The sequence below is a fragment of the Bos indicus x Bos taurus genome, chromosome 11, assembly GCF_003369695.1.
Source record: "Bos indicus x Bos taurus breed Angus x Brahman F1 hybrid chromosome 11, Bos_hybrid_MaternalHap_v2.0, whole genome shotgun sequence".
NCBI lineage: Eukaryota > Metazoa > Chordata > Mammalia > Artiodactyla > Bovidae > Bos > Bos indicus x Bos taurus.
This window is the reverse complement of record NC_040086.1, coordinates 97,925,837-97,951,410: the sequence shown is the minus strand read 5'-3', so window position 1 is coordinate 97,951,410 and position 25,574 is coordinate 97,925,837. Positions and strand designations below refer to the sequence as shown.

The 25,574-nt window shown below is 54.7% G+C and overlaps 2 protein-coding genes across 7 annotated transcripts; one reads left to right on the top strand and one right to left on the bottom strand.

Annotated features, from left to right (window-relative positions):
• The first annotated feature begins 2,857 nt into the window (after window positions 1-2,857).
• On the top strand, window positions 2,858-20,902 carry CIZ1 (CDKN1A interacting zinc finger protein 1). Of its 6 annotated transcripts, none has more exons than XM_027556393.1 (17): window positions 2,858-2,943; window positions 3,676-3,808; window positions 4,039-4,154; window positions 5,618-5,689; window positions 7,686-7,915; window positions 10,552-10,645; window positions 10,829-10,961; window positions 11,456-12,048; window positions 12,309-12,430; window positions 13,288-13,485; window positions 14,235-14,359; window positions 16,802-16,889; window positions 17,385-17,498; window positions 17,696-17,845; window positions 19,802-19,871; window positions 20,071-20,192; window positions 20,558-20,902. In XM_027556393.1, exons 2-17 carry the CDS (start codon window positions 3,681-3,683, stop codon window positions 20,771-20,773), a joined length of 2,571 nt encoding a protein of 856 aa, XP_027412194.1. In that variant the 5' UTR covers window positions 2,858-2,943; window positions 3,676-3,680; the 3' UTR covers window positions 20,774-20,902. The 6 variants fall into 6 exon arrangements, with proteins under 6 accessions (XP_027412194.1, XP_027412197.1, XP_027412195.1 ...); XM_027556396.1 differs by having other exon boundaries at window positions 2,873-3,092; window positions 10,567-10,645; window positions 10,853-10,961; XM_027556394.1 differs by having other exon boundaries at window positions 2,873-3,092; window positions 10,567-10,645.
• A 957-nt stretch (window positions 20,903-21,859) lies between these two features.
• C11H9orf16 (chromosome 11 C9orf16 homolog) lies at window positions 21,860-25,345 on the bottom strand. Its single transcript, XM_027556398.1, has 2 exons — window positions 25,127-25,345; window positions 21,860-22,339 (listed from the first exon to the last, which is right to left on the bottom strand). Exons 1-2 carry the CDS (start codon window positions 25,203-25,205, stop codon window positions 22,167-22,169), a joined length of 252 nt encoding a protein of 83 aa, XP_027412199.1. The 5' UTR covers window positions 25,206-25,345; the 3' UTR covers window positions 21,860-22,166.
• Between the last annotated feature and the right edge of the window lie 229 nt (window positions 25,346-25,574).

Here is a 25,574-nt window from a genome sequence, read left to right as displayed (position 1 = left end):
GGACCAGATGCCATGATCTTTGTTTTCTGAATGTTGAGCTTTAAGACAACTTTTTCACTCTCCACTTTCACTTTCATCAAGAGGCTTTTTAGTTCCTCTTCACTTTCTGCCATAAGGGTGGTGTCATCTGCATATATGAGGTTGTTGATATTTCTCCCGGCTATCTTGATTCCAGCTTGTGTTTCTTCCAGCTCAGCGTTTCTCATGATGTACTCTGCATAGAAGTTAAATAAGCAGGGTGACAATATACAGCCTTGACGTACTCCTTTTCCTATTTGGAACCAGTCTGTTGTTCCATGTCCAGTTCTAACTGTTGCTTCCTGGCCTGCATATAGATTTCTCAAGAGGCAGATCAGGTGGTCTGCTATTCCCATCTCTTTCAGAATTTTCCACAGTTGATTGTGATCCACACAGTCAAAGGCTTTGGCATAGTCAATAAAGGAGAAATAGATGTTTTTCTGGAACTCTCTTGCTTTTTCCATGATCCAGCAGATGTTGGCAATTTGATCTCTGGTTCCTCTGCCTTTTCTAAAACCAGCTTGAACATCAGGAAGTTCATGGTTCACATATCGCTGAAGCCTGGCTTGGAGAATTTTGAGCATTACTTTACTAGCATGTGAGATGAGTGCAATTGTGCGGTAGTTTGAGCATTCTTTGGCATTGCCTTTCTTTGGGATTGGAATGAAAACTGACCTTTTCCAGTCTTGTGGCCACTGCTGAGTTTTCCAAATTTGCTGGCATATTGAGTGCAGCACTTTCACAGCATCATCTTTCAGGATTTGAAATAGCAATTTCTGAAGGCTGTGTGCTATTCCTTAAGAGGCAGACACCGTGATTTATTTAGCTATTCTCCAAAGTTGATTATTTCCCCGACCACTATTATAGATGTTTCTGTGCACCTGCTGGCTTTTAAAAAGACTTGTTTCTGATTATTTTCTTGGGCTAGATTCCTACAAGTGGAGTTACCAGGTCAAGGGGCAGAACATGTTCAAGAGTCTTGATAGAGAATTTGCAGATTACTTTCCAGAAAGATGAAGCAACACAAGAAACCAGTGCTGGCGCCCCTATTTTCACCAACATGAGCATGAGTTTCAGGTTTATATATATATTTTTTGAACTGTGGTGTTGGAGAAGACTCTTAAGAGTCCGTTGGACAGCAAGGAGATCCAAACAGTCCATCCTAAAGGAAATCAGTCCTGAATATTCATTGGAAGGACTGATGCTGAAGCTGAAACTCCAGTCCTTTGGCCACCTGATGCGAAGAACTGACTCATTTGAAAAGACCCTGATGCTGGGAAAGATTGAAGGCAGGAGGAGAAGAGGACAACAGAGGATGAGATGGTTGGATGGCATCACCGACTCAATGGACATGATTCTGAGTAAACTCTAGGAGTTGGTGATGGACAGGGAGGCCTGGCCATGCTGCAGTCTATGGGGTCGCAAAGAGTCAGCCAGGACTGAGCAACTGAACTAAACCATATATATTTTTTTACTTTGGCAATTTGCTAAGCTCGCCCTGTGCGAGATGCCAGTGCGAAACATTATGTAATATCATACAGACACACACACACCCCGGGAGGGGCCACTCATTTTACGTAAAGACGAAGAAACAGGCTTAGAGAGGACTCCCGCGTCTGCCAGGGTCGCCTAGCCAGGAGGCAGAGGAGCCCCAGTTCAATCCCGGCTAGCGCCGAGATCTGCTTGGTTGGAAGCCCTGGGGAATCTCGAGCCGTGTCCGAATCTGGGCGGATGTGATGCTGTCACACAATACGCTGTCGCTTCCTGCCCTTCAGGTATAAAACCGGGCTCTGCTTCAAAGTCCGAAGCGCCCGGGCCGCCCTTCCACCCGTAGGCGGGACATCCCCTTTAGTCCCACCCACGTCCAGCCCCGTTGGCGCCTAAATCCAGGCCGAGTTTAGGCACCTGTGCTGCCGCCCCAGGGGCCGTAGTAGCGCGGGTCCCTAGCTTTAGGGCAGCGCTGGCCACGTGATTGCGATGCCTGGTTGCCCCTCCGGTCTCCGCTGGGCCAACCTCGGGCCTGCAGTCCCTTGCCCCACCGCGTGCGCCGCGGGGCACACTGTCGGCGCCGGATACAAAGCGAGCGAGTTGCCTAGGGCTGTTACAGCGGTGGTCGGCTTTGCACTACGGAAAAGAGAAAAAGGATCCCTCCCGAGTAACCGCACACTGTGACCCAGTGTGGGGACCGAGGAGCGAGGCACCGGGACACCGGACAGAGGCGAAATTAAAGGGTCTTTGAGAGTAGGACGATGAGCGCCGTTTTTTTAATCTTTGAACTCTGCCCTCCTCCCCGGCTCCGCGGCCAAACCCGAGGGAAAAAAAAGACACTTTCAAACCGAGCCCCCACCCGCACCCCTCGCCGGCCCCACCACCCTTTCTAGGGCAAATTCTTGTGCGGGGCGTCCCCTCGCTGGGTTTCGGTCCCCGAATGTACAGAGGATGGCTCCTCACCCCCTCCCAGCCCCAGCCCCAAGCGGGACCCCCGGGATCGCGGGACAGTGGGGTCTTCGGGGAGGTCGGTTGGGGACAGTGCTCCTCAAAGCCCCCCGCCAAGTCCCCGCCAGACGACAGACCCCCTTCTGGGCGACAGACGGACCTGGGGCTCAGAGCCCTCCCTTCCTGATGCGGAGGTTGCGGGGCGGAGGGTCTGCTCGGTGCCCGGTGCCGGCTCGCAGCCGGGAACCACTCCCGCCGCCGGCCGCGTTGCCGGGTGAGCCGTCTCCCCCCTCCCCCAATCCCCACCGCGCACCGCCGTCCCCGCAGCGTGACCTGGACCTCCCGTCCTCCAGGGGGCGCTGCCCTGGCCCGGCCCGCAGACCGACCCTCCGAGTGGATAGGCCGGGGCGGAGCCGCGGGAAGACACGGGGACCCGCGGAGCCGCGAGCCGGAGCTGCCCGGCCCGGCCCGGCCCACCCCGCCCTGCCGGTGAGGGCTACGAGACGGCAGAGCGGGTGAGGGGAGGTGGCAGTGAGGTTCCCGGGGCGGGGACGAAGTGCGCGAGTCCGGGCACTGTTCGGGGGGACGGCCGAGGACCCAGGGGCCACTCGGATGGAGACTGAGGGCTTCGTGGGCAGGTGGGGACGCCGCATTTGGATGTGATGCTGGATCTGTCGGTAGAGGAAGAGGCTGGTAGAATGGGGTCGGGGGCGGCGGTTGGGTTAGAGTGGAGGGAAGCCTTCCTCCTACTTTGTTCGCGTAAGACAGTCAAAGGTGGCAGCAGGGTGGGGGTGGGGTGATGTTATTGACGGAACGCGCGCACCCGGGACGGGGTGGGAGCATTAGAGGGGTGTGAATGGCCCGGGGCTTGGCTTGTTCTGCACGTGATTGGCCTAAAGAAAGGCCGAAGGGTGGGGTGGGAGGTGTATCAGTGTCAGGCACCGCTCCTGGAGGCACCGGAGTGGAGAGTGGAGAGACGGAGGGCGGGATTGGGCGTTTGGAGGAGGAACTGTTGGGAAGATTTGGAGGCAGTTGGCGGGAGGGTGGTTAAACCTCGCGGCTGGTGGGATTGGAGGAGTACTGAAGGGACGGAGCGCACGCGTGGCGCGCTCTGGGCCTAACCGGGAGGGTAGCCGTGTAGCTCAGTCTGCAGCGCGCGAGGGCCGCGGGCTGGGACTGGGCGACCGGGATCCATCGACCTGACTCCCTCCCTTCTCGCAGCCACCATGTTCAACCAGCAGCAGCAGTTCCAGCAGCTCCAGCAGCAGCAGCTTCAACAGCAGCAGTTGCTGCAGCTTCAGCAGCTGCTCCAGCAGTCCCCACCGCAGGCCCCACTGCCCATGACCGTCAGCAGGTGAGCTCCCCACTGGAGGGCTGGGTGACTCTGGCCCGTGCCTTAGAGTCGCCCCCTTTCCAGACCTTTGGCCCAGGGGCAGCCCTGTCTGAGCCCTGGAGGTCATCAGTTCCCAACCCAAGGAGATTCTCTGCAGTAGAAAGGGGCAGAGAATGGAGGGGAGGGGGGTCAGAGAAGAGGGAGGGTCTGCCTCTCCCCATGACCCTCTGACCCCCGCTCTCAACACACAGGGGGCTCCCCCAGCAGCAGCCACAGCAGCAGCTCCTGACTCTCCAGGGGACCAGCCCCACCTCCCTCCTCAACGGCTCTGTGCTGCAGAGAGCTTTGCTTCTGCAGCAGTTACAAGGTATGGCTGCGGGCTCACTGAATCTCATCCAAGCCACACAGCAACTCTGAGAGGGAGCTACTGTCAATATCCCAGTTTACAGATGAGGGCACTGAGGCTCTGGGAGGTGGAAGTCCCTAGGTTGCTCAGCTGAATGCAGGTCTGTCTGATCACAGAGGAGTGCCCTTGGCCGTGGTGCTAGCTCTGTGGGCGCTACTCAGCACATATTTTGCTGACATTGAGAGATTAGATGATATGATGGATGGAAAGATCTATTTTGACCACCCTCCTTTGCATCCTGTTTGACAGATGAGGACACTGAGGTCCAGAGAAGGGAAGTCATTCTCCCTGGGTCACACAGTATCAGCAATGGCTGAGCTAGATGGAGGCCTGGGCCTCCTGACCCCTGGATCTCTGAGTAGGTGTCTCTAGCCCTCTGCATTAAGCCTGTGCCCTCACCCGGGTTTCTCCACGTGGAGAGTAGTCTTTCAGCTTTTCTTTCCATGATGCTGCTCCCAATACTTCAGCCACTGTGGGAGGAGGCAGGGGTCCAGAGACATGGAGCCAGCTCTTCTTCAGACCTAGCCCCTCCCACAGGGTATCTGTGACATGCTGACTGGTCCTTCAGGGCTGAGCACTATGCTGAGCCCCTTACAAATCCAGTTTCTTGACTCTGCTGACAACCCTAAGGGGAGATACACTCATGGCCCCATTTTACAGATGAAGAAACTGAGGCCCAGGTGTTGATTAGAGGTCTTACTACAGAGCTTTGTTCTGAGACACCGGGCTATCCTGCCTCCCAGCAGGGTATGCAGCCAGGTCAGAAGATGTGATATTGTCACTCTTCAGCCCTCCCGTTGCCACATGGGTGTGGATGATCCTAGGAGCCGGCTTATACATTATAGAGGGATGGATAGAGAGATAAGACCACATACGGAAACCCACAATGTTTACATTTTTTTTCCACTCTTTTCTTTCTCATTTTAAAAGTCACACTTCAAAGAGCAAAAGAAATATTTTAAAAAGAGGACAAGAAAATCCAAATCATATGTAGCCTCACTTCTAAAGAAAAAGAATACCCATTAAAGTGTTGGTATATTTCCTCCCATTTTTTTTCTCGCACAGAATTGGGGCTTTATATATGACTGTGATTACTGATATACATGAAAAGCTGTATTTTGTTTGTTTTTCACTGAGCAGAATGGCTTGTTCATTTACCATATGATTTGACAGTTCTATAAAGATTATTTTTAACAGCTGTTTAATATTCCTCTGGAGGTGTGTGCCCTTATGTCCCTAAACTTTCTCAGCTGTTTCCTTCTTCTACTTCTTTTCTTTCTCTTTTTTGCTGCTTTAAATAATGGGGTGAATATCATGTTTGAGAATATTTTCTTAGAATGGATTCCCAAAAGTAGAATGACTGGGTCAGGGAGGATGGGTGTTTTATGGTTCTTGATAAGTATTGCCAAATTGCTTTCTCAAAGGACTGGACCAATTTGCAATGCCACCAGCCACGTATGACAGTGCCAGTTTCACCATGCCCACGGCAACACTGGGTATTATACTCTTTTCTAATATATATGTGTATATACATCTAGTCTAATTGCTTGGCAAAAAAGCTATATCACTAACGCTTTAGTTTACATTTCTTGGAGTGCTTTTAGTCACATTTCTTAGTGCGCTTGAACATTTCTCTGTGTCTGCTGAACGTTTGTAATTCATGTTGTGACTTGTCCATGTTCTTTGTCCATTTCTCTTTTAGAGTGTGCCATCTTTTATCTCACTGTTTAAGAGCTGGCTGGCGTTCTCTCTGCACATACGTGTATATGTGTTTAAGTTAATGATCACAAAATGCTTAGTAAATACCAGGCACACTTGTGTATTTCACTGAATCCTCATAAAACATTGAGTCAAGCACTATTACTATGCCCATTTTATAGATGAGGGAACTGAGGTTAAGACAGGGAAACTTATTTGCTCAGGGTCACAGAACTTGTACTGTGGAACCTGCATTTGAACCATTTCTCCCAGCACATCTGACCCATACATGCCTGTAACCCCTGGGTTTCCCATCCCAGCACTGGGGCAAGGATTTAAACTGTCCTTTATTGGATCAGATACTTCCCCAGTGCTCTGAATCAGATGAAGTGCCTGCCCTTAAGGAGTTCCCAGGGTGGTTAAGTGGTGGACAGTGGGAAGCGGACAAGGAAATTGTGCAGCTGGCCTGGGAACAGGGAAGCTGGGTTTCTAGGGACAGAGAGAGGGTCTGAGAAGCCCTCTCAAAGGAGAATCACGTAAAGAGGGGAATGAAGGATGACTGGTTATGCAGAGGCAGAACACACCAAGCAGAAGGAAGAGCATGTGCAAAGGCCCAGAGGCAGGCAGACCCAGGCTTGTTTGAGGCAGACCCATGCATGGGAGCGTGTGGCTGGAGCACAGTGGGTGTGTGTGAGAGAACTGCAAGAGAGGGGGTCGAGGGGAGCAGGGCTGGACCTTGCAGAGTGAGGAGTGGGCTTCCTTCCTGAGCATCAGGAAGCTATGGATGGGTTCAGCAGAGGGAGGGGCAAAGTCAGAATGTGATTTTTAGAAGGATCACAGTACAGAGACTGTGGCTGAAATTCACACGTGGGATGAAGCGGCTTTGGAAGGAGGGGCGATAGGAGTGGAGATCCGAAGGGGAGTCAGGCTAGAGGAGGGTAAGGGTCAGGGTTAAGAGAAATGGTGTTGGCTCATATGGGGGAGGGTAAAGAGAGAGGGGAGTCGGGAGGACCCCCAGAGTCCCACCTGGGAGCCAGTGAGTGGACAGCAGTGCCGCTCCCAAAGATCCTGGACAAGCCACTCCTTCACTTTGTGTCTCTGTTTATCATCAGTAGAGAGGATAATAGTTACCCTGAAGGTGGCTGGGTGGTGTGACTAAGGCTGTTTTTAGCAAGTGCCCAGTCACCAAAAGACATTTCCTTTTTTAAAAAATATTTATTTATGTATTTGACAGCACCAGGTCTTAGCTGTGGTCTGTGGGATCTAGTTCCCTGACCAGGGATGGAACCCAGGCCCCCTGCATTGGGAACGTGGAGTCTTAACCCCTGGACTTCCAGGGAGGTCCCCAGGAGACTTTTGATGAGGGGTAGCTGGTGTTGGTAGGAGAGTTATCTTGTTATTCCAGAGACCAATCATCTTGCTGGTTCTCCCTTTGGCTCCTGTGCTGAATCTTTTATATACCTGAAAGTGTACCCTAAAGCATGCATGGGGGTGAACAGAGTTTCTGGGGGTGCCCAAGCCACTGACTAGGGAGGCATTTGAGGAGGGAAAAGGGCCCCTTCCCTCACAAGCTGGAGAAGAAAACCAGCCTGAAAGCCCCCTCCCACCAGTGCTTCAGGTGGGACTGGGCCTTCAGTTCTCATCTCTTCCCCTCTGGCTGCCCTTGGGTGTGAACAGTCCCCTTTGAAGTTATCCGTGATGCCCCCATAATGCTTGGGGGCACTGACCCCTGACCCTAACCTTTACCACCTGACCACAGTTGTAACCCCCCTTCTGCCCTCTTTTCACCCACAGGTAACCTCCGTGGCTACAACCTGGCCACCCCCAACCTGACACCCCCCAGCCTCACACCTCCACAGCTGGCCACCCCAAATCTCCAGCAATTCTTTCCTCAGGCCACTCGGCAGTCCCTGCTGGGTCCTCCTCCCGTCGGGGTCCCCATCAACCCCTCCCAGCTCAACCTTTCAGGGCGAACCCCCCAGAAACAGACTCGGACCTCCTCCTCTACGACCCCCAATCGCAAGGTGAGTGGTGTCTGGGTGCAGAGCAGGTGTGGATGGGAGAGGACACATCTGGGGACCCACCAGCAGTACCCCCTCCAGCTCACACTGGCCTTGGGGCTGATCATAGCCCTCTCTGTGCCTCAGTTTCCTTATCAGTAAAATGATAGGAGAGAGAGTTAGACTTGTCTAGTGTTTCTAAAACTTTAAATGTTTCTGAACCCCAAAGTGATTTTTGCTATATCCGAACACCACTCAAACTATTTATTCCCTTTTTATTTACCATTTCTATTATTTGCTAATACTATTTGCTAACAATTCTCTCTTTTTGAAAAGACTGAGGTGTAATTGACATATAATACTGTATTCATTGTAGGTATATTTTACCAACTTTCTTTAAATCAGCACTGCCCAGTGGAAATTAAATGTGAGCCACACAGGTAATTTAAAAATTTCTGTATCCTGCATCGAACCTGGACTGGCGATTTGTTTCTTATATGATATTATATATGTTTCAAAAGTAATTAGCTCCAGTTAATAAATTTAAATTTTAAAAAAAATTTAAAAAGTAAAAATTTCTGGTAATCACAGTAACAAAGTAAAAAGAAACAGGCAAAATTAATTTTACTCACATATTGTATTTAACCTAATATATTAAAAATGATCATTTCAACATGTAATCGATATAAAAAATGAACAAGGTATTTTATATTCTTTTGAGATTATTTTTTTAATACTAATTCTTTAAAACTGGTATATATTTTATGCTTACATCTCGACTCAGCTTGCCACAATTCCAGTGCTTGAAAGTCAGGCACATGTGCCTGCTGGCTACTGTCTGGGGTAGTATAGCTTTAAATGAACACTGCTTTTCTGTTACATTTATTTAAAAAAAAAACAATCACTATCTGAAAATTTTTTTAAAAAAAGCAACACAGTAACAGTAACTCTGAATAAATCCCCAACCATAGAAGTAAAAGAAAAGTGACTGGGGTAAAACAATGTTATAAAATCCTAAACTCTACCAGGTTGCCGGAGAAGGCAATGGCAACCCACTCCAGTACTCTTGCCTGGAAAATCCCATGGATGGAGGAGCCTGGTAGGCTGCAGTCCATGGGGTTGCGAAGAGTCGGACACGACTGAGCGACTTCACTTTCACTTTGCACTTTCATGCATTGGAGAAGGAACTGGCAACCCACTCCAGTGTTCTTGCCTGGAGAATCCCAGGGACGGGAGCCTGGTGGGCTGCCGTCTATGGGGTCGCACAGAGTCGGACATGACTGAAGTGACTTAGCAGCAGCAGCAACCCTGTTGCCAGCTGAAGTTTCTGAACCTTTAGTGAGCTCTCCCTGACTTGAGCAGGAAGAACCAGGGAGGTTTTCAAAGGAAATAATATGCTCCCTATGTCTGTCCTGTCCCCGGATGTCCAGACAGCTCCTCACACACACCACATTCCTGAGAGTACCCCAATTGGGAGAGGGGGCAGCACCCACCTTTTCTGGCTCTGACACCACCCACATCCAGAGGTGAGGCATTTCCCTCCAGAGAGGGGTCACAGCCTTTGACCTTCCAGTTGAGCCTGCCCTAACATGGCCCTGTCTAGTGTTTACCTTCTTGCCCCATTTTACACATGGGAAGACAGAGGCTCAGAAAGGAGGGTGGAGATTGTCCTGGGCTGCAGAGCTGTCCAGGCAGACCAAGAGTCCGGCCCTCCTGACTCTCAGACCAGTGCCTGTGTCATGCAGGGTGAGCTGGGTAGTTTCCGAAGGGCATGGAGCCCTGAAGTGGTGCATGTTTCCACTCACTGCTGGTCCCTTGGGCTTAGTAGGAGAGAGGGAAGCGGCAGGTGGACCCCTGGGGCTCCCTGGGGTACCCTGGAGCCATCCGGAACCGTGTTCACTTAGCAGATGTCTGTTAAGGCCTGGCAGAGGACTCTCTGGGGCAAGAAGGCATCTGGCCCGGCTCTCCTGGAGATCCTGGGCTGGGAGGAGGTTGGTAGTGATGACAGGACCTCAATATACATAATTCTCCAGCTGATGAATGATGGCCGTGGGAAATTCCACAAAAAGGAAGTCCAAGGCCCCGGGGAGCCTGTACTATGGGTTAGGAGGGCTTCCTGCAAGAAGCGCCTTTGAGGCCCTGGGAGAAGATCCAGGGCTTTGGGGAGCCAGAGAGGCCACCGTGGACACAGAGAGGAGAGGGGGCATGAGAGCTGAGGCTGGAGGAACAGGCCTGAGGTAGGGGCCAGACTGTGCAGGGGCCTGGGGAGGGGAGTTAGTTTCAGGCTTGGGGTAAGGAAGGAATAGTCCAGGGCTATGGGAAGTCATGGCAGGATCTCAGCCTGAAAGAGACAAGAGGCACGATCAGGTCTGCATTTGAGAAGGGTCCTTCTGGCTGCTTCGTGAAGAAGGTAAGGAATCGGGGCAGCATCATGGACCTGGAGGAAGTATTGCGTCGCCCAAACCTGCATTTACTTAACAGGCTGGCAGCTAGATGGAACTCCTGGACGTGATTCCCGGGGTGTTGAGGGTCTTCCCTTGGCAGCTCTGGGGCCAGGCTCCTTCATCCCCTGGAGCCTACATGTTGGAGCTGCTCTTGAGCAAGGGGGTATTTACTGGGGTGGGTGGCAGATATCAGAAATGGTTTCTGAAAGGAAGTAGGATTCTTCTTCTCAGACGACGCCTGTGGAGGACAAATCGGACCCCCCAGAGGGGTCTGAAGAAGCCGCAGAGCCCCGAACAGAAACACCCGAAGGTGAGGGAGAGAGGGAAGCTGCTGGTCCTTTGGAGGGATGTGGGTTGGGGGGAGGTGGGTGCGGGGAGCAGCCATGGAGGCAGATCTGGGAGGCAGGGCTCTTATAGGGGGTGGGGGGAATTGTGAGACCAGGCCCCACCTCCTGGAACTGGGAGCTCATACGTGCTCCACCTGGCATGGCAGTCTCTCACCTGCCCTCCATCCCAGACCAAGAACCTCCCCAGTGCCCAGATGACATCGCTAAGGAGAAATGCACTCCAGCACTTGAGCCTGAATCTTGTGAAGCCTCTGAGCCGCCAGCTAAAAAGTCAAAGAGGTAACTGAGGCTGAAAACCTGCCTGGTACCCAGGTGTTCTCTACCCTCATTCCTGCAAAGGCAAAGGGTAGGGGTAGGTGGGGTGAGATCCTTCAAGGGAACAAGGCAAGGACCTTGGTTTCTGGCGTCGGGGGAGGTCAAACCTAATTTTGCATCTTGCCTGGGAAGGCCCTTGGCCAAATGGACTCTGGCTTCTTCACTGTGACTGGGCCACGGTGAGGTGAGGGGGCCATTGTGGAGGGGTGAAAATGTGTACTTGGAACCTCAGAGCATGGCCAGAGGGTAGGCAGGCTTCCAGGGCCTTGAATACATACTAGCAAGCTGTGGGAGGTGGGAGCAAGTGATCAGTTTGCTTAGAGGAAGCTGGGACCTGGAGAGTCTAAGGGGCTTGCTTGTACATGGCAGAGCCAGGACTGGAGCCTAGGTCAGGGCCTTTCTTGGGAGCCCCTGGGGCCAGTTGGCAGACATGAATATGATCTTCTGACCCTTCCCAGCTCAGAGGAGCCCACAGAGAAGGGGCCCCCAGGGCAGCTGCAGGCAGAGGTCCGGCTGCAGACCCGGATGATGGCACCCAAGCAGACACAGACACCCGAGCTGCTGCCTGAGCCCCTGGAAGCCCACGTGCAGCCACGATTTCAGCCCCGGGTCCTGCAGATCACAGCCCAGGTGCAGCCACAGACGCTCCCCGTAAATGCCCAGGTGCAGCCAAAGCTACAGAAGCAGGCACAGACGCAGACCTCTCCAGAGCACTCAGCACTGCAGCAGGTGCAGCGGCAGCCGCAGGAGGAGGCAGAGCCACGGCGACAGGCGCAGCCGCAGCCCCCCAGGCACGTGCAGCCGCTGCTACAGAAGCAGGCACAGACGCAGACGTGCCCACAGGTCCAGGCGGAAGCACAGCCGAGGCTCCAGCCGCCGGAGCAGCCACCCAAGCAACCTCTGGTTCAGTTACCGGTGCAGCCACTGGAACCAGCCCAGGGACGGCCTCAGACTCAGCCACAGGTGTCAGTGCCAGCGTCAGAGAAAGCCCCAGTTCTGGTTCGCTCTGCAGCGCTGGAAAGATTGCCTGATACAGTAGAAGCTAGAGCAGGTAAGTGAGCAGTGACTCCCAGCCGGCCCGGTGATGGGACTTGCTCTGCTGGGACCCCGCTCCTCCCCCAGCACTGTCCAGCCCTGACTGGGTGCCGCCTGGTACTGAGGGTTGGGCTTGGATCCAGGGTTCTGGTCCATGTGCAGTGGAGGCTTCAAGGTCCTGGCCGTGGGCAGAGAAAGTGGCTCTCAGGCCCACATCCCTCAGGGCCCCGGTGGGAGATGGACTGTGGGAAATGGAGCACGCCTCTGTCATTTCAGGCCCAGAGGAGGCCCCACCAGAGCCAGGGGGCGCCCAGGCCAGCGTGGGGGAGAGCCAGGAGGAGCTGACCGGTGGCCTGGATGTGGCAGAATGTGAAAAAAGAGCGAGAGAGATGCTGGGGGTGGGTAGAGATTCTGATGAGGGCTGCACTGTGTGCCCAGTGGTGGGATGGCCTCCTTCTGCCCCAGCCATGCCCCCCCTTCCCGGGACCCCTGGTGTTTCCCCTCCTGTGAAATGTGACAGCAGCCCTCCTCCTGGGTTTGCGGGCAGACCAGATTGGGTTTGACAGTGTTCCTCAGCTCTCATATGGGCCTTTATGTGCCTTTGCTCTGACAGTCTGGAGGCACTTTTGGTGATAAGGGTCCCTTCCAGCTTGCTCACCCCAAAACTAGAGCCCCCACATGAGTTACATTGCTCCAGCGGAGAGAGCGTGGTGTGGAAGCCTCCGTCTGGGGCCTGGGGCCCAGTCCTGCCTTCCACTTTGTGCTGTGTGCTAAGTCGCTTCAGTCCTGTCCAACTCTTTGCGACCGTATGGGCCATAGCCCACCAGGCTCCTCTGTCCATAGGATTCCCCAGACAAGAATGCTGGAGTGGGTGGCCGTGCCCTCCTCCAGGGGATCTTGACGCAGGGACTGAACCTGCATCTCTCGTGTCTCCTGCATTGGCAAGCGGGTTCTTTACCACTGGCGCCACCTGGGGAGCCTTACCGAATAACTGTGGCCAAGCCCCTTCCTTGCCTTGCGTCTTCGTTTCTCCATCTGTCACAGGAGGCAGGGAGAACTGAGGGGGACATGGGTTTTTGAATACTGACTGCAGTGCTGCCTGGCTGAGCGAGCCTGGGTGATCACCTAACGGCTCAGAGCCTCAGTTCTCCCACCTGTAAAATGGGCTATCAGGAGGGCTCCTAGAAGTTTAGCACAGGGCTGACTCACCATAAGCGCCCAGCTGGTGGTAGCTCTGCTCCTGCTCCCCGTGCAGGTGTGGGGGGCTGGGGGATCCCTGAAGGTCACCATCCTGCAGAGCAGCGACAGCCGGGCCTTTAGCACCGTACCCCTCACACCCGGTCCCCGGGCCAGCGACTCTACCTCTGCCACCCCTGCGGCGGCCAGCACACCCTCTAAGCAGGCCCTTCAGTTCTTCTGCTACATCTGCAAGGCCGGCTGCAGTAGCCAGCAGGTACCCTCCGGTGGGGGGGTGGGAGATCTCGTGGGCGGGTGGAGGGTTTGGGGGCTGTATGTGATGCCCAGCCTGCCTTTCCCAGGGCTGCCTCTGTGTCCACTTGGGCCCCCAAGCCCCACCTCCGGCAGCTGTACCTTAGATCACAAAACATCTCCGGACCAGCCCAGGGGGCAGGGTTTCAGAGTTGGGTGGACCTGGTGCAAATCAGCCCTGATTGACTATGTGGGTTTTGGAAAGTGAATTCCACCTTCCAAACTGAGGCATTGGTGCCTCGGTTTCTGCATGCATCAGAAGAAACATTTAGAACCCACCTCTAGAAAAAGAAAAACTGCCTCCCAGAGGGGTTCTGGGGATTCAGCAACTTGACATTGAAGTCATGAGTCGCTGGGCTAGCGCAGAGCGAGTGCAGCCTTAGTAACAGCATCACACTGGTGCGATTACTGTCACTATTGTTAGCACTGCCCCTCTGTGCCTGGCCTGAGCAGAGCCACGGGGACCTGGAATTTGATCACACTGCTCCTCACCTCGGAGGTGCTCATGGTCTCCAGCGGGCGCAGAGGCTCTGGCTGGCATGTGCTCACTCTGGGCCCCAGTTTACCATCCTTCTCTGGCCCATACAGGGTCATGAGAGAGAAGTCCTCCCGGCAGCAGTGGGGTGGCCAGGAAGCCCAGGTTGGAGGCCTCCTCTAGCCCCAGTGTTCAGGGGCTCACTCCTCACGCCCCTTTCTCGCTCCCGCCTGCTGCAGGAGTTCCAGGAACACATGTCGGGAGCCCAGCACCAGCAGCGGCTCGGTGAGATCCAGCACATGAGCCAAGCCTTCCTGCTGTCCCTGCTGCCTGTGCCCCGGGACGTCCTGGAGAGAGAGGACGAGTGAGTGGGGGGGTCTCAGAGGCTCGGGATGGTGCAGGGGAGGTGGTCTCACAAGCCAGCCCAGGCATAGGGGACCCCTGATCTACCATCCACAAGGTCTTAAGGCATTAAGATCGCCCTCTCCCAAATACTTCTTCACTAACTGTGTGGCCTGGGCCCTCAGTTTTCCTTATCTGTAAAATGGCCTGGCGAGGGGTGTAAGGCAGGAACTCATGAACTAGACAGCCTCTATGTTTTTAAAGAAAATTTGTATTTATTTATTTCTGGCTGTGCTAGGTCTTTGTTGCTGCATGCAGGCTTCCTCTAATTGCAGCAAGTGGGGCTACTCTCTGGTTGTGGAGTACGGGCTTCTCGTTGCAGTGGCTTCTTAAACAGCAGGGCACAGATTCCCTAGAGCATGCCAGCTTCAGTAGTTGTGGCTCGCGGGCTTGGTTGTCCCATGGCCCGTGGGATCTTAGTTCCTGGATCAGAGGTTGAACCTGTGTCCCCTGCATTGACAGGTGGATTCTTAACCCCTGGGCCAGCAGGGCAGCCCCTAGACAGTCTCTTAAGGCTCTATCCAGGCAGGAACAGTTTGACCCCCTATGTGGGAGGGAATTGGGTTGTGGCACAGACCCCCCACTCCCCTGGCATATGTGCTGCCTCCGACCACAGGGCCTGATGGTCAGGTGGGACCTGCTCATCTCATGGGCTGAGATTAGAACGTCCCTGGGTTTTCTCCTTTCTTAGTCATGGGGGCTTGCTCCATTAGAAATGTCAGCCCTCCAGAGTCTGGGACTGGCTCTTGGGATGCTCAGTGGGCAACCACTGAGGCCTGCAGGAGCTGGGAGGCCTCAGCAGTGAGAGAAACAGGATGGCATTGGCTCAGTCCATCCTAGGGGACGTGGGCTCTGTCTCACCAAACAGCTGCCACTCAGCTCCAGATTTCCTGGTTTCTCAGAAGCATCTAGAAACCGATTTGTATGTGAATCTCCCAATTTCATGATGTTAATAGCTAGTTCAGAGTTAAAACCAGAACAGCAGACTTCCCTGGTGGTCCAGTGGATAAGATTTCACCTCCCAATGCAGAGGGTGTGGGTTCAATCCCCGGTTGGGGAACTAAGATCCAATGTGCCTTGTGGCCAAAAAACCAAAACATAAAACAGAAGTATTGTAACAAATTTAATAAAGACTTTAGAAAAATGATTCACACCCCCCCAAAAAAAAATCTTAAAAAAATAAGAAACGAGTCCTGTGGAGGCCAAATCAGATCCTTTCCCTGGTCGGATAGGCCCTGAGTCAGTGGTCAGGGGCTCCGCCATGAGGATTTACAGAGAGTCACAGCTTGCAGCTCCCTGGGTGGGGTGAGGGGACAGGAAGGGCCCTTGGGTGGCCTCTGCTTGCATTCCCTGAGTGACGGGGAGCTCTCTCTAAAGGCTGCGTCTCTGTTAGCTGGTCTCAGTTCGAGCGGAACTTCCCTGTGGCTTTGTGGGATGTTCTCCACCCTTAAGCCTCCCCTGGCTTGCTGACCTAGGAGTTACACTTGGGCCAAATTAGCATAAAGCCAGGAGAAAGGTGACACAGAGATGTTCCTTGCAGAGTTCATGCAGTGGTGAAAACATTTACTTGGAAATGATCTAAAATATCCCAAACTATGGACTTAGATCAGTTCTTCCACTTGGTAGGAGAACTAATAATATATAGGACAACGGCAGGGAATTGCTGACAATGTGGAAACATATGCCTGATGCAATGTCAGGACCAAACAGGATCCAAAATTGCATTTGCAGAATGAGTTTGACTATATAAAAATAGATCTTGCGACAGAATGCAGAGCTGTAGCCCAAGCTGTAAACAAGCTTCAGGTGGAGAAGATTCGCTACACTGCGTCCTGACACTGCTGGATCCTGACTCGGCCCCACCCAGAATGCGGCAGTCCTTCCTTTGGGCTGTCTGTCCTTCCCTCACAGTCAGAAGCTCTGAACTGATCCCCTGCCAGACCCCAGGGATGCCGGGGTGCTGTGAGGGCAGAGAGGGAATCAGGTCCTCTCAATCCACTGTGCACAGTGCTATGGCAGTGGGACTTTGGGGGTCCCAGAGCGGGGCCTGACTTAACAGGCATGGAGACAGGTCCTGGAATTGGGGAAGGGCTCAGACAAGCTCTGGGAAAGACAGGGCATCCAAACTGAAGGATAAAGAGTTCTCAAGGCCAGATATTTTCAGCTCTGTCACCTGTCCTGGTGGCCTCCTGGTGTCCCCAGTGCTTCTAAATCTCATCCCTCCCACCGAGTCTTCTCTCTTATTCTTAAGCATTCTTCTAGACGAACCCTAGAATCCATTTGTTAAGGTTCCAAAAAAACCCGATTCTGTTGGACTTGTATTCCATTTATGGAGCATCCGGAAGAGCGGCTGTCTTTCCAACAAGAATGCGGTGTCACACATACTTGTTTTGATTGTCATCAGAGAGCCTCCACCCAGGCGCTGGTGCAACACCTGCCAGCTCTACTACATGGGGGACCTGATCCAGCACCGCAGGACGCAGGACCACAAGGTACCAGGGCGCCCCCGCCGCTGGCGGTAAAGGCACCGCGTGTGTGGTCTCCAGGCCCAGGGCTGGGGAGGAGGGAGCCCAGGTTGGAAGCAGAAAGTAAACGTCAGTCTTTGTCCCTGCATGGCTGTAGCTCGTGATGAGTCAGTCATGTTTCCTCTCTGGGCTTCAGTTTCCCATCTGTCCAGTGTGGGCGAGGCACCATCTCACCCCGCATTCAGCCTCGGGGCTCATGGGGTCCTCTGGCGCCTGCCCTGTCTGTCTTCTGACTGTCCTGTCTCTCTGTTGCCATCCGCCATCCCGTCTTGTGTTTGCCCGTGTTCTGTGGAGCACAGTCTGCTGATTGCAGAGTGGCCTGACTCTAACCCTAACCCTGAGACTGGAGGTAGCACACCTGAGGCCTTCAGGTGGGGGGTGGCGTCTTGCTGGGCCCTGCCCGCTGCACCTGGGAACACTGGCCGCCCCCACTGCCCACTGGGCCTGCCTTCCATTCCTCAGTTCGCCAAACAATCCCTGCGACCTTTCTGCACCATTTGCAACCGCTACTTCAAGACCCCCCGCAAGTTTGTGGAGCACGTGAAGTCCCAGGGCCATAAGGACAAAGCCAATGAGGTAACCCCAGCTCCCTCAGAGGACAGGGGCCCAGAGCGGCATAGAGCCTTGGGCAGGGCCACACAGCAGTTGAGGGGTATTCCAGTCCAAATACATAGCAGGGCTGGAGGGACTGGAGCTCTCTGGGGTGTGAGGTGCTTGGGGTGTCACATTGTGGCTGCCCAGAGCTGACCTGAGCCCTTACCCTCCCCGGGAAGCTGAAGACACTGGAGAAGGATATAGCCGGCCAAGACGAGGACCACTTCATCACGGTGGATGCTGTGGGCTGCTTTGAGGGCGATGAAGAAGAGGAGGAGGATGACGAGGAGGAAGAAGAGATCGAGGCTGAGGAGGAATTCTGCAAGCAGGTGCTTGGGGAAAGAGGGCATGGAAAGGAGGCTGGAGGCTGGACTCCCAGACCAGGAGAGACCTCCCCCTACCTCCCAGGGGCCAGGAGACGCTGTGCTGGCATTTGCAAGCACAAAGACATGCCTCAATCTAGTATTATTAGGAACCGTTTTCAACATGACAGTGTGTAAATATGCATCATGACGACGGTAGGGTGGCAGGTGAAATACGCAAGGTCTTGAAAGCCTGCTTGAAATTTTTTCTTGTGTTGCGGAAGAGAAAGGCGTCCTAGGCCAAGAGAATAGCATCGCAGAGACATGGAGAGGGGAGCTACGTGGTACATATGGGAAAGTCCGTGAAAGGTGATGATGGTGATGATGATGGTGGTGAGAGCAGTCAACTTTATTTTTTTTTAAAGTACTTATTATCAAGTTCTTTACAGAGAAAGCTTGCCAGATTGCCCAATTTTTTAAATAATTTTATTTATTTGTTAATGTTTGCCTGTTCTGGGTCTGCATTGCCGCATGGGCTTTCTCTAGTTGTGGCGAGTGGCGGTTCCTCTCTAGCTGGGTGCACAGGCATCTCACCGGAGTGGCTTCTCTAGTTGCCGAGCACAGGCTCTAGAGCGCTAGGCCTTCAGTAGTTGTGGCACGCGGGCTTAGTTGCTCCTCGGCATGTGGGATCTTCCTGGACTGGGGATTTTTTATCACTGAGCTACTAGGGAAGCTCTCAACACTTTTTTTTTTTTTTTTTTGCCATGCCACATGGCTTGTGGGATCTCAGTTCCCTGACCAGGGATTGAACCTGAGCCATGGGAGTGAATGCCTGGAATTCCAACTGCTAGGGTACCAGGGAACTCCCGCAGTCAACATTTGTTGAGCACTTACTATATGCTAGGCGTGTAACCAGGCACTTTCTTGGCAGAGTCTCACCCATTTGGATGCGAGGAAGCGAGACTCCACAGCCTGTGCTTAGAATACATCAGCTCTGCTCTCTCCCATGAGTGAGGAGCTGGAGGAGCTTTTCAGTTTAACAGGTGTTTCTGGAGCACCTGTTCTGGGCCAGGCCCTGGTCCTGGATACCAGGAATACCCAGGACCAAGGCCTGGCCCCTGTCCTCATAGAGCTTTCCAGTCACAGTCCAGGGCGGTGAGGGGGCAGCCAAAGAGGGCATGCACAGAGGGGCTGTGGATGGAGGGTTGCAGGCGTGGCCTCCAGGCCTAAACAAATTGGGGGTGATGCCAGCTTTGCTGCTCAGAAATCAGTAGTGGCATGACCTTGGGCGAACCCGTTGGTTTCTCTAAGCCTCCGTTTTCTCTGCTTAGAAGTAATAGTCCCAGCTCAGACTGTAAGGAAGGGCCACAGCCTTGGGGGTGGTCATCATTTTTAGAGGCTGTATTTGTTTGCCTGGTAAGTGGTGGAGGGCACTGCTAGGCATGGCCTTGTCTGGAAGGGGCTCATGTCGAGCAGGTGACCACCCCGCCCAAGACTGTGGTCTCTGCAGCCTCTAGGAGCTGGCAGGGGTTCATGGTAAAGGCTAACCACGGCTTGGGGCTCACCAGGGTTCACCACCCTACTCCTCCATCAACCAGCTGGGTGACCCTGGGCAAGTGAGTTAATGAGCCTGGGCCTTAGTTTCCTCATATGTGAAGTGGGTGAACCATAGAAAGTTGTTACGAGGATTCGATGAAATGCCACGTGTGATGTGTTGGGCATGGATTATGGCCACTGTGGGAACAGGAGGGCTTCCCGGAGAAGGGGACAGATTGAGCTGCACCTGGAAAATATAGATTGGGAAGGGCACTCTGTGGGACAGGCCCAGCACGGGCAAAGGCCTAGAGGATGCCACCCACAGCCTCCTCCTGGAAATCAAGGGGCTGGCACTGAAGAGCATGGGTGGGTCCAGGCCCCGCCTGTGTTTAGGAGGAAACTAAGGGAAGCCAGAACCAACTGGGGCCCACACTGCTGTGTTTCCAGATGAGATCCAGAGACATATCCATAGAGGAGTGGAAAGGCTCAGAGACCTACAGCCCCAACACCGCATACGGTAAGACCCCAGCCCTGATGCCACCTGCAGGAGCGGCGGGCCTCGGGTCCCAGTCACAGCGTCCTGGCCAGGTAGCCTGGCCCCTCGTCCTGGTCTCTTTGCCCACCTGGAGGGTATTAGGGGAGGCTAGGCCCCTAGGTTGGGGGGAGGCACCAGTCTGGCGTGGGGATGTGAGCGCTTAGACCCTGCTGTCCTTCAGGGCTGGACTTCCTGGTGCCCGTGATGGGCTATGTCTGCCGCGTCTGCCACAAGTTCTACCACAGCAACTCGGGGGCGCAGCTCTCCCACTGCAAGTCCTTGGCCCACTTTGAGAACCTGCAGGTGAGTCCAGCTTCCCGCCCCGCTCCGCCCTGCCCGGGGGGTCAGACTGTCCGAGCTGATGGGAAGAGCTGGTGGCCACCTCCCTTCTAGGCTTGGCCTCAGCCCCTGGGCACAGCCCCCAACGAGAGGCTCTACCCACAAAGGGAATCCAAACCAGGTTGGGGCCAAGGTCTTTTTGCAATTGTTCTGGAGCGGGTGGTGCTGAGGGATTAGCACTAGAGGTCCGCCCAGAGAGGCTGAGCACGTCACACAGGATCACACCGCATGTCCAACGTTGTCTCAGCGGGGCCAGGGAAGCAGCCTGTGGCCAGGAGCACGCCAGGTGGGGAGGAAGCCCGGACCTCACCTGCACTCTCTGTGTCTAGAAATACAAGAAGGCCAAGAAACCCAGCCCCACCACCAGGCCCTTGAGCCGCCGGTGTGCCATCAACGCCCGGAACGCCCTGACCGCTCTGTTCACCGCTGGCGGCCGTGCACCCAGCCAGCCCAGCACCCAGGACACAGCCAAAACCCCCAGCAAGGTGATGCCCACACCCCCTCGGCCCCCACTGCCCCGGCGCTCCAGACGCCTCAGAACCTGATGGAGGAAGCACCCCATGCCCGCCCCATCTCAGTCCCAATCGGCTAAGCTTTTTAGGAGTCTGTGTGGAGACTTTGATATGGTCGGTATTTTTACTGAAAATCCAATAAAGGAAGGAGTTTGGCCTGTATAGTCTCCACCAGCATTTCTGTCTGCATGGATAGGGGCAGGGGGGCCCTCAGCCGGCTCCCAGCTGGCGCCCAGCCTCTGCAGGTAGTGAGGAGGAACAACTGGAAATCTGAAGACAGGGTCCCTCACCAGGGACTCTGGGAGTATGAGGTATTTCACCTCCTGAGCCTCAGTTTCCCTCTTAAGCATGTACCCAACCTTGGAAAGTACTACCTTCAAGTAAGATCTCATTTAATCTTCACAGTGTCCCCAGGAGGGAAGTCTTGTTGTTATACCCAATTTACAGATGAAGAAACTGAGGCCTAGCAAGGTCCAGTGCCTGCAGAAAAGGTCATACATCTGGTGACAGGCCAGGATTTGATCCCAAGCCTGAGCTCTGGACCCCCATCCTGGCCTCTCTCCAGCTGGACCTTACCAAAGTTGGTGTGGGAGTGGGGGGGTCCTCACTGCTCAGGCCCTCTGGCTCCAAGTTCATGTTCATTAGTGGAGGCCCCACCCTTCTTGTCAGGAGACCTTATGATGAATCATCAGTGAGTGGGGCCCTGGCTGAGCAAGCTCTTTAGTTCTACTTCCCCATCTGGAAGGACCCTTAGAGACAGACAACCAGACCAGCCCTGTGACTGGCCAGATGGGGAGACTGAGGACCAAGACTGAGGATCAACAGCCAGAGGCTGCACAGCATGTCTTGGTGAAAGGCCCTAGAGCCCAGAGAAGCTGAGCACATCACCCAGGGTCGCACAGCATGGCCAATGCTATCTCAGCTGGCCTGGGGAAGCAACCTCTGGCCAGGAGCATATCCAGTTGGGAGGAAGCCCTGACCTCACCTGCACCTCTGTGCCCAGAAATACAAGAAGGCCAAGAACCCCAGCCCCATGTGATCAATGCCTCCACTGCCCTGTTCACCTCTGGCAGCCACTGGGGTGCTCATCCCAGGATACAGAAGAGAGAGGAGGCGCAGTTGTGTTGGAGACCCGTTTAATGTGGACACTCATGGCCTGGGCAGAGTGGGGAGTGTCCAGGAGTTGGACAGGCAGGCATGGTGGGTGAGCCACTGGCCCACACCTGGCTCCAGGAGGGGATGCTGGGAGGTGGGGGCTGGCCTAGGCACACCAAAGGAAGTACCAGAAAGGTGGCCTAGGCAGGCAGAACCCCCAGGAGATCTGTCAGCCAGCCCTTGAGAAAGTATCTAAGCCAGGTGGTGAGTGTTCAGGCCAGAGCCTGAACCAGCAAGGCAGGGTTGGGGCCTGGCGGGGGGCTCCCAGAGCCTAGGGGCTGGCATCGCTGGGGGTCTCCCCAAGCTGCTGCTGGAACTCAAGGCGTGTCTGCCGGTTGGATTCAAGCAGTTCCTGGAGGCGGGCATGGAGGTGGTCATTTTTCTCCTCCAGGTGGTCCAGACAGGAGTTGATCTGGTCCAACATGGAGTTGATGGCAGCGTATTCTGGAAGAAAGGGGAAAGACAGTCAAGGTCCCATGTTTCCTCAGGGCTCCCAGGCACCCTCCCCACCACCACTATGTGCCAGCCTGTCTCTAAAAGGGCTTCGAGCAAGTCCCTACTCCTCCTCGAGCCTCACTGTCACCATCTGGAAAATGGGTGTATATCAAAAGAAGAAAGGCATTGGAAAAATAGCTTAGTGTGCCATCTTTTTCTAGGGTTAGGGTGGTCATAGGGAGGTCAGGCAGACAGTGCAGCCTGGGCAGTCCTGCCAGATGCCAAGTCTCTCTACTTCCTGCATCAACTGCCTAGAGGCCAGAGCCCATGCGCCTGAGTCGGGCAATCCAGGCCTCTGTCCCCAGGCAGACCCTACTCTCTAGCCCTGCTTGGCTCCCCTGCCCTCAGAACAGGGCTCCTGGCAGACTCCCAGGCCCTGCTCCCTTCTCTCACACCTGCCTTTGCCCACCTCAGGCCCCTTGAACCTGCTGTGGCCTCTGCCTGGAGTGTGCTGTGTCCTCCTCTGTCTGTCTTCCCTCCTCTTCTCCTGGAGGAGCCCCACCCATCCTTCAAGTGTCAGCGTGGATGTGACCCCAGCCTGGGTCAGGCCTCTATTCCTGACCCCTTGCTCTCACAGCTCCATGGCCTTCACCTCCAGCTCGACTGCTGTGATCAGGTGCCGGTCTGTCTCCTCCAGCCTGTAGTGAGAGCTCCGTGAGAGGGGGCTTGTGTCCACTGCCGTCCCCCAGTGCCCTCACTGTCACACGGTGAGCATTTGTTGAATGAATGGATGAATGAGTGGAGCCTGACTTTCCAGCCTTCTGCCTTTTCTCAACTGACCCTGCCACCCTGAATGCTTCAACCACAACAGCCATTCAAGGACCAGCTCCAAATGCCTCTTCTTCCAAGAAGCCTTCCCTGGTCTCCATCAGAAACCATCACTCTCTCCTCCACTGACCCGTCTGATCTGCCTCTCTCAGCAACACAGTGTCTCTTAGGAGCCAAGGTCTGGGCCTGTGCCCACTGCGGGACCCAGTTCTGAGCCAGCCCATGACTCAGATACACCCAGATGCCAGCTTGGGACAAAGGGGAAGTGGCTGGCGGTGTGTGGGAATGGCCAGTGTCAGAAAAGTGTCTGGGATAAGGGTGCAAAGGTGTCTGCCTTCTGGGGGAAGGGCACCCATTGCTCAGTTGTCCTAACTCACAGAGGACCGAGTCCTGGAAAGCCTCTGTTGGATCTTAGAGTCCAGCTCCCTTGTGGTACAAATGGGGAAACTGAGGTCCAAGAAGGAAGAGACCTGCCTAGGGTCCTGCAGCTGGTTGGTGGTGCTAGCGGAGCAGGGGCCCTTGGGTTTCAGTCCCAGTTCCTCTCCATCCCGGCAAGTTACTGCACTTTTCTGGGAAAAGGGGACAAAGTGGGTTATTATGAGACATCAAATACATATATCAAGAACTCAGGGTCTGGCCACAGCAAGCACTTAGTAGATGGTCACTATTAGCAACATTTCATATTCTGGTTAAGAGACCCAAGTGGAGAGGAGGCTGGGGAGGAGGGTGTCTCCACTCCTGGGGCTGGGCTTTGTCTGAGTCAAGTGTCAAGGGTACCTCTCAGTTCCAAGTCTTTGCCTTCCTTCCACTGAGGACACCCTCCTCCTCTATGTCCTAAATCCTGTCAATCTGCCAACTTCCACTCAACATGACTCCCGGGAGGTCCTTCCGGATGCCCCATCACAGCTCCCAGCACCTCACCTGGCTGCTCTTCACCAGCAGTGGCCGGGGGGAACCTGGCAGCCCACAGCTTACCCCATTCACTCTACCTCTTTATTAATAAAAATGTAGATCTTGAGTGAGGAAGTATTCTAAAACTATTGTGGTCTTGATGGATGGGTGCACAACTCTGTGAATATCCTAAAACCCACTGAATTGTACAATTTAAATGAGTTAATTGTATAGTGTGTGAATTACCGCTCAATAAAGCTGTTACCCAAAACAAAGCCAAAAGCAGAGTCTATACTTACCCCGCATTTACTAAGTCCTGACCTCTAAGTTAATACGCTCATCTTTATTACACTAAAGGGACTAACCATTTACAGAACACTTGCATGCTTGGAGCCTACTATTCATTCGTTTTCTCATTTAACCCTGATACATCTCAATGTGGGGGGACACTAAACCATTCTTATTTTACAGATGGGGAAACTGAGTCTCCAGAAGGTGAGAAGGGAGCCGATCTTTCTCTCTCCCCAGCCTCCTACCTCCACCCCCACTCCTTCCCCCGCGCAGTGCTGTGCAGGCAACAGGATGCTGGGGAAGCAAGTCACATTCGCCAGGGCTCCAGACCACTACCAGCTAAAAGGTGGCTGGGGATGCTGACTCAGCAGGGCGGCACGCCACCCTGATAGCCTCCCGTGCTAACCCAGGAGGGTCCACACCCAGCTCAGCGCCCTTAGGAGTCCCCACCTCCACAGGGGCTGAAAGAGGTGGCTGAAGCAGGTCCTAATCCACCCCCTCCCCCCAAAGCGAGTGATCCCTGAAGCAGCCTCAGTTTCCTCATCTGTAAAACAGGCTCGGCTGACCACAGTTCTCCAGGGCTGCGGTTTCCAGGGGCCAGCTCGCAGGTGCTCGCCCCGAATTTCAGGAAAGCGCCTGCAGCTCCGGACCCTCCCTGGGGCGGGGGATGGGAGGGCTCTGCAGTTTCTTCCCGGCCCCGATTCCCCCTCCCAGAAGGACACCCTCGAGAAAGCAAACGTAGCTTCAGCAGCTCCCCCCACGCCACCCTACCCTACCCCGAGTCACCTGCTTCCCCGAAGCCGTCTTCCTCGCCTTCCGCGCCCGCCTCCACCGGCGTGCCCAGGTCCCCGTTGGGGCCCGACATTGCGGGCTCGGGCGCCGCAAGGGCCGCGCGAAGATGGAACGCGGCGACGGTCTCGCGGACAGCCGGCGCGGGGCGGAAGGCGGAGGCGGTGAAGGGAACTCCGAGCCGGAAGGGTGGAACGCCGCCGCAGAACGCGCCGGGGCGGCCGGGAGCCGCCCCCAAGGCGGAGCCCGGAGGCTGGAGCTCCGCCTCCACGGTGCCCTGCCCCCAGAACCCCGCCCCCGGCCGAGCGCAAGGCTCCGCCCCCACAGAGCCCCGCCCACACTCTGCCTCACAGTCGAGCTCCGCCCACTTTGGCCGGTTTCCCAAGGCCCGCCCGTGTCCTGGCGGCCAAGTTGGACCATCCTGGGTGACCCCCAGAGAAACAGG